Below are 11,063 nucleotides of genomic sequence, written 5' to 3'. Positions count from 1 at the left end.
AGTTGTTCTAAAACGTCATCTTTCATATATTATTTCTTTTAATAAATTTAACATATATATATATATATATATATATATAATACTCTTTTAATCAATAATTAAATATTTTGAATGTGAACCGTTATTGCAATGCACGCAATAGTTAGTATACAAACAAAACTACAAAGTTATATAAACTAAATTTTAGAAACAAAAAAATCTGTGGTTATACTACCTTAATGCAAATATTGACTTTCATTTTTTAGAAAAATCTAATCACCTTATTTGACATGTCACTAGATAAGTTGAATTTATTGTATATTTTATAAATATTGATTATAAGATTATACAAATTTAATAGATTTTTGTTCACACACAACTTTTACAAAACACACACACACACACATATATATATATATATATATATATATATATATATAATATAAAACTATAATTATAAAAAAAATTCACTTTTCTTCAAATTATGAAAAGGCTCAAATTGGTGAAAAACTATATTTTTCTTTCGATGGGCTCACATTATCTTTATTTTTTCTTGTAATCTTTTTAATTATCTGTATATTTTCAAGCATTCTACTTTGATCTATATTTTTATTTAAATTTTAATAACATTTAATAGTTGTTAATAGTTATCACCATTATTAGATAACAATTTGCATAATGCATTATAAATTTAAACTATTTTTTATGCTTAAAAATATTTATTCCCTTTAAAAAACTTAAATCTTAGTTTTGTTATATACTGATATAAATTTTATTACTTTGATATATTTTACTATTTTTTGCTGTGAATTTTTTCTCCAATTACAACTTTTATATATCTAGTGGTTAAATTATAAATATTTATTAGAATATATAAAAAATATTATGACATTGTAAAATATTTTGTTATCTTTTAGAATTAATTTCTGCTTTTTTGTTTATTTATCACCTATCTCGCTCTTTCTCTTCCCTCTCTGTTTATAGAATCTCTTTATTTTTTTATGATTTGTTTAACGTGATAATTTATATATACTTTTTAATAGGAGCTTGATCCAACAGAATTAAAATCAATAAAATAATTTATCTGACTGTTTAAGAGTGATTTTGAATTAACTGATCCCTCTCACGACATATTAATTAAATTATAATTATATTAAGCAAATCTTTTTAAATATACTAGTGAAAATGATGTGTGTTTAGTGTTTATTTTTTTATAATAAAAATAATAAAATTATTATTATTTTTTTAAAATTAAATATATAAATAATTTTTATAATTTTATTGTTAGTATTTTGTTTTTATTTTATAGGTAACTTTTTAATTTAAAAAACAGTTAAATATAAAAAAAGGGTCAAATAGAAAAAACAATTAAATTTAAGTAAATTATCACTTAAAATGTAATATATCTTTATATATATATATATATATATATATATATATATATATATATATATATATATATATATATATATATAAAAGTTTACTAACTTATGTAATATATTTAAGTATTAGTTTGAAAAATAATTTCTATTCATAAAAATATTTAATTTAAAATATTTTAATAATTTTATTTTTAATTTAAATAAAAATAAAAAAATTAAAAGTTATTTAAATATTTTTATTCTTAAAACTTAGAATCTAAAGAGTATTTTTTTCAATTAAAATTTAATACGATTAAATATATATATATATATATATATATATATATATATATATATATATATATATATATATATATATATATATATATATATATATATATATATATAATAGTATAAGCGGTTTTTTTCTAAAACAACATTTTAAACCATCCAAAGGGTTTTTTAAACCAACTTTTATGACCGTTTAAATTATTAATTACTATTTCTTATAAATCTAAAGCTTAATTTATATATATATATATATATATATTCTAAATAGCAAGATATATGGAGAGTATAAATTGAAAAGCTTTTGAAGTGTTGAGGCCTAACTCTTGAAAGGAAATGATTAAGAGGTACTGATAGTCACATCCAAAGCAAGAAAGTGTGGTGACATTTCAATGGCTTCAGGTTTTGTTGCTCCTCAACTCAAACTTGCTATCTGTGCAATTCTGGTGCTACCATTCTTAATCACAACAGCCATTGCTGCTGATATATTCCTTGATTGGCACGTTTCCACCGACTTCAATTTAAAACCTGTTTCTACTGATCAACCTGTGCGGATTATGAGTACCTTTCATCTGTTCATCTTTTTATTTGTCTTACTCATGCATTCTTCACTAATATTGTTGCTCATGTATTTTGAAGGTAATAACAATCAATGGCATGTTCCCGGGACCCCTTATAAATGCAACAACAAACGATGTTATTCATGTCAATGTTTTCAATCATTTGGATGATCTCTTGCTGTTTACATGGTACATGTTATATACTCCTTTCTTTCTTTCTCTCACAATATTTCTGGCATTGAACAGATATGTTAGTTTTATTAGAAAAGACGGCGGGTTGGAATATTTACTGTGGGATAGATGGAGATATTGACCATCTCTCTCAAGTATGAGTTCTTCCCATACGAGAAATGACAAGTAAAACATCTTTGTGCAGCCAGTAATCTCTACTTTCGATGGTCAATATGATCATTGGTATAATGGAAAATTTACTGAAGTCCAAGGAGTACTGACAGGTATTGGAACATGTTTTGCTAGAGAACAATGAAGGGTTCACTGATGAACAACAAAAGGAATTAGATGTACTAAAGCTAAAAGACTTGAAAACAAAAAAATATTTGTTTCAAGTCATTAATCAATCTATTCTGGAAACCATTCTCAACAGAGATATTTGAAATTCAATGAACAGGAAGTATCAAGGATCTCCTAGGAGGTAGTAAATTCAAACTCTTCGTGGTTAGTTTGAAACAATTTGAATGAAGTCTGGAGAATCAATCACGGACTACTGTGATGACACTTGTCAAAAAGATGCACACTTATGGTGCCAAATGTTGTTGAAAAGATATTTCGAACTTTAGGATCAAAATTTAATTTTGTTGTTTGTGCTATGTAAGAATCGAAAGACATCGATCCTTTTTCATCCGATGAATTTCAAAGTTGTTTATGAACAAAATATTAAACCCTCAGAAGTTGAGGAGCAAGAGTTGAAGGCTTCTACCAATACTTATTCAACAATTTTAGAAGAGGTAGAGGTAGAGACAGCAGATAAGGATGACAAGGTGCTAAGTTTTAAGATTCATAAGGATCAAAAAGTATTTAATTACTTTCATTGAGAATTATTCTAGAAAAATATAGGTCTATCTTTTATAGAGAATACTATTCAGATGAGTTTAATGTTTGTTGTGAAGAGTATGACATCACGAAAGAGCTTACGAGTTTATATATCACAACAAATGGTGCATTAAAGAGAAAAAATAGAACAATTCTTAGCACGATGAGAAGTCTGCCAGCACAAGGACGAGTTCCATAGACATTTTGGTCAGAATTTGTGTTCATGTTTAAATAGAAGTCCAACTTTTACTATTAAAAACATGATACCTGAGGAGACTAATGCACCTTGCAGTCTTTTGTGTTTCCTATATTTATTTTGTTTATTTAAAAGGTTATATCATTCTGAATGAAATATAGAAAAAGAGAACAAATTTTCTATCGCCACTTCCAAGATTCACATATTTTGGTATTGCTTTAGTTTTAGGAGTGAGGCTATGCACTAATCTTGCAGAATTCTGGTTTTGGTGTAGGAATGGCATACAACAAAGGCTTGATTCATGGGAAGATGGTGTGTCTGGAACAAACTGCCCCATCCAACCTGGCACCAATTGGACTTATACTTTCCATGCCAAAGACCAGATTGGCACATTCTCTTACTTTCCTTCCATCAATTTCCTTAAAGCTGGAGGAGGGTTTGGTCCAATTCGAGTCAACAATCGACCTGTCATAAGTGTTCCTTTTCCAAAACCAGAGGCAGAGTTTGATCTTCTAATTGGTGACTGGCACAGCACCAGCTACAAGGTAATTCACTACTTTCTTGTCATTTGACCATTGATACTATGATGACTTAAGTAATTCCTTGGAATGCTACTTCATCTTCTGATCTTTAATTTGATATCAGTCTCTTTGTGTGTATATTTTTTTATTTGCTAATCTTGAATAATGAATATACTTGATATTATTCCAACAAGGATGTTAGGTCCAGGTTTAATACTACAGATGTCCTTCACCCCGATTGGATGCTAATAAACGGCAAAAGACCATATATGAGAAACTTTTCCCTATCATACGAGACATTCAATGTTACACCAGGTAAGAAGTGAATAAGAGAAATTATATGACTCACTTTATGGTCGTCTTGTGTAGTACCTTAAATCCTTTATGATCATGTGTCACAGGAAAATCATATTTGCTTAGGATATCAAACGTAGGGACAACTTGGAGCTTCAATTTCAGGATTCAAGATCATCTAATGGTATTGGTTGAAACTGAAGGCTCTTATGTCAATCAAATAGACTTGGAGTCTCTTGATGTTCATGTAGGCCAATCCTACTCAGTTCTTGTCACAGCAAACCAAGATGCTGCTGATTACTACATAGTGGCCTCTCCTAAAATGAGTAATGCCACAAACAATAACACTCTCGTTGGCGTTGCTGTGCTTCATTATCATAACTCTACCGCACAAGCTAATGGGTCTCTCCCATGGGGTCCAGATCCATTTGATCAGCAATTTTCCATCAACCAAGCAAAATCCATTAGGTAATTGCATGTCACAAAGTGACGTTCCGCATGCTCAAAAAGAGCTTCTACATTAATATAATATTAGCAATAATGCCTCTAAACAGTTCATATTTGTGAGATATGCAAACACTCATATTGTGGGTTTATTTGAAATGAAGGTGGAACCTGACCACTGGAGCTGCAAGGCCTAATCCTCAGGGAACGTTCAATGTTTCAAATGTGACGATATCTGAGACTTTCATTCTAAACGCGTCTGTAGCAACTATTGATGGGTTATCTCGATACGCTGTCAACAACGTGTCTTACTTGACCCCAGATACTCCATTGAAGCTAGCTGATTACTTTTCAAATGGAAGTGGAGTATATGAACTGGATGCTTTTTCTAAGAACAGTTCAAATGCAAAGGCCGTGCGTGGAGTTTTTGTTGCCAGTGCATTGCACAAAGGGTGGACGGAGATAGTGCTGAAAAACAGTTTAGACACGATTGATACTTGGCATTTAGATGGATATAGTTTCTTTGTGGTCGGGTAAGTAATCTGCTTCATTTGAAGGATTTTACTAGAAAATCAGGTTCCTTGTAGAAAAGTATATCCATTGCAACATTTGACATGTTATTAGAAGCTAAGTTTATAGTGAGAGCAGCTTCAGCATTAAAATTTGGATGTGATAAATAAGAAATATTTGGTTTCAGAATGGGAGAAGGAGAATGGAGTCGAGAATCACGGCTAACTTATAATCTGTATGATCCTGTTGGTCGATCGAGTGTGCAAGTGTACCCTGGAGGGTGGAGTGCAGTGTATGTGTACCCTGACAACCCAGGAATGTGGAATCTGAGATCACAGAACTTGCAAAGCTGGTATTTGGGTGAAGAGCTCTATGTGAGGGTTTATGATGCTGATCCCAACCCTGCCAAAGAGAAGCCTCCTCCACCAAATCTCCTTCTTTGTGGTTAGTGCATCTTCATAAGTATTTTCTACTGTTCTTTAACCTTCTTTACAAACTTTATTTTTTGAATGATGATTTTGAAAAGGTGTGATATTATGGTATTGATACTTCTTAATGTTGACAGGCAAGTATCTATCTCCTGCTCCAACCCCTGCTCCCTCAGTGTCCCCACCATCAAGTGCTCCATCATCCAACGCATACAATCCACACAAAACAAGGTATTGGCCCCGTGTTGTTACATCATTTATGTGAGATGCTTATAGACTAACATACCAATCTCAGTAATGAGATAAGGCTTTGTGCTTGTTGCTGTTTGCTTATGAACTAATGTGTTCTTTTGTGTTTTCTTTGTAATATGAATAATAATAGGTCTCTGATTTCTATGATCACCGCTGCGCTATGTTTTTCTATATTGGTCTCCATTAATTGAGACAGTCCACCCTTTTCTGAGAAGATTGGAGATATGCAGAACAGCATAAGGATAAAATGTCTACTGCATTTCTTTTAATTAGCTGGTGAAGAATTAAAGGTTACTTGCTACTGTGTAGTCTATGTTAGATTTTCAATTTATAGGGGTTAAGATTGTAGTTTCATTCTTTTGCCACGCGTGGTGGATGTTTAGGATTGTATAGAACGATGGAAAATTGTGCGTGCTTTAGGTTGAACATGCAAGGGTGTCTTGACTTCTATATTTAAGATCAAACGCTTTTCTCAACTCTATGCTTTATCTGCTCCATTTTTGTTAATTCTATGATCAATCATGATGTTTCCATTTTCTTTCATAGATTCTCTTAATGTGAACTTACACTAAACTCAACTATAAACTCATTAAAATGTACAATCATACGTAGAAATGTGGTTTTAAGCAATTGCTGATGCAACTGTTCCTTCTCACTAATACATCTGATACTATATTTCACCAACTCTTGCCATAATCTGAGTAAGTAACCAAATTTGGCTTTTGCAAAAGATGCTTACTGAAATGAAAGTGAAACTCTAAAATTGGCTTTTGTAAAAGATGAGTAATAGACAGATACTTAACACAGAAAAACTGGATTTGAAGTATAAATTCACACGCAAACTAAGAAGTAACAGATAAAAGAAGTATGGTAGGGGAAGTGTGGGGTTGAGGCAAAGCATATTGAAGAGTGATGTATTGTGTATACTCTACGTATAGTCTACAGTTTCCCTCCACAAATAGTTTTGAGTATACTTTTTTTGTCTAGTACAAATGTAGGTATAATCTACAGGCAGAGGGTGCTTAAACACAAAGCTTTCACCACCTCAACAAGCAAGCTTTCACACAAAGGGTTTTCTATTAATTTTATTTTAAAATGTTTTCATCATGTAAATGAAAATAGTATAGTGATTCAATAGGAATTATAATACGAATATCATTTAGGTTTATTTTTAATATTTTAAAATTCTCTATTTATATTCCTGTCTTACTTTTTGTTTTTTTAACCAGAAAACACCTTCGAAGAGTTTTTAGCATGGACTTTTTCTTCTGGCATTCCCATTATTACTAACTGCACCTCACACTAATAAATAAATTAAAATATTCTCTTAATGCACCACGTCACTGCTACCACCGTTGTTGCTGTCTCCATTCTCCACTGCAACCTTTGACAAAAAGAAGAAAACAAATAGAAAGAATTCATTCTATTAAAAGCTAATTCTAAAAGAAATTATCTTAATGAAAGATGTGTTCTAAAATTTATGTATAAAGAATTTATCCCGAAAGGTTTCCAAAATAAAAATCCAAAAAAACTACTTTTACAAAGGATAAAATAATCATCTTAAAAATCATGGATGCCGCTAGAAATTATGGAGGTACAGAAGAAAAATCCTTCTTAACGAAATTATTTGGGCGGGGTCGTTTAGGGATCAGTTAAACGACATCGTTTAGATAATGTCTTGAGTATTTTAGGTAGATGAGCTTGATTTATCAGGAGGACCCATGACACCAATTAAATCTGTCACAAAAAATTAGAGTTGAACTTCATCCCTATCCAACTTTATAGTGACTTTAATGTTTTAAATTCATTTTATTATTTCGAAAAAAAAAAAAGAGGCACTCGGTGTTTTCTTTATATTAAGAGCTGATTCTGTTTAGAAAAACCGAAATCTAGTTCCATATGTCTTTTACCAATCATTTTTTTTTCTTTGAAGAAATTATCCAAATATTAATCACCATTTAACAAAAATTGAACACCAAATATTAATCACCATTTATCTGCATCGCCCTCATTCTTCATTTTTAGCATATTTATTAATCATAAAGTAATTCCGATTAATTATAACTTAATCCTCAACTTGTATTGACGTGATGTCATGCTGCGTTTGACTTGTTAAAGAAAGAATGAGAAGAAACAGAAAAGAAAGGCACAGAAAAGGAACTTTGTTATAAAATGATTGCATATAAATTAATTTACATATACAGTGGACTTCATAATTATAATAATAATAATGATAATAATAATAATGGGTAGAGTGTAAATCTACAGTTGGGGAGTAATCAGTTTTCTTGAACGCTTCTTTTTACTTGAAGAAAAAGAAAAGAAAGCAATGAAAATGAAAATGTGGGAGAGTTTAGCAATGTGTGATTTGCGTAGTTGTTAGCATTAGCTGTATCTAAGGGAAAGTTGAAGATTTGGTGGGTTGTGAATGGTTTGATGGGTTGCTTAGGTGTAATGAGTAGGCAATTAAGAGGCAGAGAGAAAAGAAGAAGAATAATGATTTAGAAGGAGAGATATGGGTAAAGGAGAAAAAGGACAAGTTGAGGATTCATGTGGGAATAAGAGTTACTTACTGGCTTTCCCTACTTTTATTCTATTTCCATGGCCAATGTGAGGGGACAGACACAGAAAGACATGGAGGAGGAGATGTTTTATTGTGGAGGAGACAATCAAACTTAAGCAGAGACTTTTTGGACACTACCAACACCCTCTCTCTGCAGTCATAACACATCACATTCTCTGCCAAACGCCAATCAAAAAGAACTCTACCCACATGCGCCATCCATGACTTGGAGATGTCTTTTCAGAGAACAAATTAAAACTTTCTCCAATAAACAACTCACCTCACCCACAATCACCATGCTTCTTCCATCAACTCCACAATGAATCAAAAGAATCATGTAATGTAATTTTTGATAAATGTATGGATCAAAAAATTTAACCAAAAAGAAAAACCAGATCACAGACAACACATGTATCGCGAAAATTTCACATTGCCACAGTTTCGATGTCAGATGTCAATCTAAACCTTGTCAGTAATGACAATCCACCAAAGCTGGGGCAGTTAAGACAAGACTTGTTTGTGGTTGTTGCTGTTGTTGCTGCTGCTGCTGTTGTTTCTGTCCATGTTGTTGTTGTTGTTGTTGCTTGGATGCAAAGGAAAACTTGGATTCTCTTTGATCATCTTCTGGGGCGGGAAGATTGAGATCCAATTCCAAGTTCAAGACATTCCTTTTCTTTCTGGGGTGATCTTCTTCCGGTTCCAGAGTCAATGGGGTGAAGGAGAGTGTGGTGGGGATCCCAACCGGTGCGCGGTGGCGTCTCATGTGGCCTCCCAGTGCTTGCCCCGATGTGAATTCAGCACCACAGATGGAGCACTCGTGCACCTTGGATTTGTTGTACAAACTGGCCTTTGTACCGAGTTGAAGGGAAAACGGTGATTTATTGTTGGGCTTCAATTGAAAGTCGTCCTCATCCGATGACAAAAGGTGTTGGTGCTTCTTCTCTTGGGGAATGGGCACGACTGCCTTAAGCTTCTTGTGACTGGCCCTGTGGCCTCCGAGTGCTTGAAAAGAAGGGAAAGTTCTGTTACACGTCTTGCATTCATAAACATAGTACCCTGCCCTGCTAGACCCCAAGGTGGCCGCCTCCAAGAATTTCCTACTGCTGTACTTGGCGTAGTTCATTCCCACATCTTCCTCGACATGTTTTGGAGATTCCCGAGATTGTCCTTGTGCCAGAAGGATGAGGCAATTGGCCATGTCCTCCTCTTCATCCGTGCTGTCTTGTAATCCTGCAGAGGAAGTGGTGGGAGAGTTGTTGTTGTTGATGTTGTTGACGATGATGTTGTTATTATTAATATCATAATTTTTGTTGTTGGTGTTGTCATCAACATTGCAGCAATCTTCTCTTTCTCCTTCTCCGGTGGAGGAATTGGCGGTGACAGAGAAGGGGATAGGGGATTGTGGTCTGACCCTTTTGGTTCTTTTCCCCTTGACAATGTTGGCGTGATCTTTGGACCCCCCCAGAGAGAGTTCCTCTGGTGCTTCCATGTTTCTTCCTGACACAACCGAAGAGAGGGCTAAGCCTAACCTTAAAAAACAAATAGAGAGAGAGAGAAAGAGAAAGAGAGGGTTGGAGGGTTGTAAGGAAGCAGAGAAAGAAGAGTGGAGGTTGGTTCTTAAATATAGATTAGGAGTGAAGGATATAATAAGTCGGGGGAGTCAAAAGCCACCCAATACAACAGTAACTGTGAATCAGCCCTGCAACCCAAGTTTTGGAACTGTTTATTTATAGGATAGTAAATATAGGAAAATTTAGAAAAGAAAAAGAGAGAATATAGCACTCAAGAAAAGGATAGACCAAAGATAATGTAATTTAACAGAAAGTGACCAAATTTGGAGAGTGTGGTGAAGGGTGAAGAGATTGGAAGACGAGGGAAAACACTGGTTCTCTTTCTTACACTTTGCCAACGCACTTCACGAAATCAAAAACTACCCCAACCAAACCTTGGTGGCACAATATTAGCATCCTCTTTATCACCTCTCTTTATTCATTCTTTCATTCTTAAATTTCATTGACTCCCTACTCTCACTATTTACTATTTACCATTTACCAATCTTATCTTATCTTATCTCATCACACTGCTTTCATAACATCGTCTCTAATTCTCATCAAACATCCCCTTTTTTAGTTTTAATCATTTTTTTAAAATGTTTTTAATTAACACTATACTATTTATAATCCAGCTTTCGAGATCTAAACCACACAAACCTTTACTATCTTGTAACTTGCACCGTTCTCTCTCAATTCTGAACAAACGAAACATCACAGAATGAATCCAAGTTCTGATATCCTTGCTTCAGTTTTGTTGGAGAGACGAATAGATTTGGGAGAGAGTGAAAAAGTGAAAGAAAAAAATAATAATAAGGTATTACTTTGGAAGAAGGATTTGTGCACGAGATGATTGGAGTGCAAGCCTGGAACCACGGAATCTGCGGTGCTCCCTTCACTCAACTTTTTATTTATATCAGTCTCTTCTGATGCTTTTTGCATTCTGTCATGCCTGCATCACCACACATTCCATGGACTTCTTGTGTTTCCCACTCTCTCTTCTTCTCTTTTCTGCCTCAATTCTGGTAAAACAACATCATCAAAAAACAACACCAACTCTAACTGTA

General features: G+C 33.2%; 2 protein-coding genes across 2 annotated transcripts; one reads left to right on the top strand and one right to left on the bottom strand.

The window, feature by feature from the left end:
• Nucleotides 1-2,015: 2,015 nt before the first annotated feature.
• LOC124825522 (monocopper oxidase-like protein SKU5) lies at nt 2,016-6,309 on the top strand. Its single transcript, XM_047298156.2, has 9 exons — nt 2,016-2,176; nt 2,268-2,377; nt 3,709-3,979; nt 4,150-4,270; nt 4,357-4,717; nt 4,858-5,226; nt 5,391-5,647; nt 5,769-5,862; nt 6,014-6,309. The coding sequence occupies exons 1-9, from the start codon at nt 2,021-2,023 to the stop codon at nt 6,072-6,074; spliced, it is 1,800 nt and encodes a 599-aa protein (XP_047154112.2). The 5' UTR covers nt 2,016-2,020; the 3' UTR covers nt 6,075-6,309.
• Nucleotides 6,310-8,092: 1,783 nt separating this feature from the next.
• LOC124825521 (C2H2-type zinc finger family protein) lies at nt 8,093-11,063 on the bottom strand. The gene has a single exon (XM_047298154.2). It carries the CDS (start codon nt 9,933-9,935, stop codon nt 8,916-8,918), a length of 1,020 nt encoding a protein of 339 aa, XP_047154110.1. The 5' UTR covers nt 9,936-11,063; the 3' UTR covers nt 8,093-8,915.

Source organism: Vigna umbellata, chromosome 8 (genome assembly GCF_029865625.1).
Source record: "Vigna umbellata cultivar VRB3 chromosome 8, Vumbellata_1.0, whole genome shotgun sequence".
In the NCBI taxonomy this organism is placed as follows: domain Eukaryota; kingdom Viridiplantae; phylum Streptophyta; class Magnoliopsida; order Fabales; family Fabaceae; genus Vigna; species Vigna umbellata.
The sequence above is the reverse complement of the archived record's forward strand: the minus strand, read 5'-3'. Positions and strand labels throughout refer to the sequence as shown.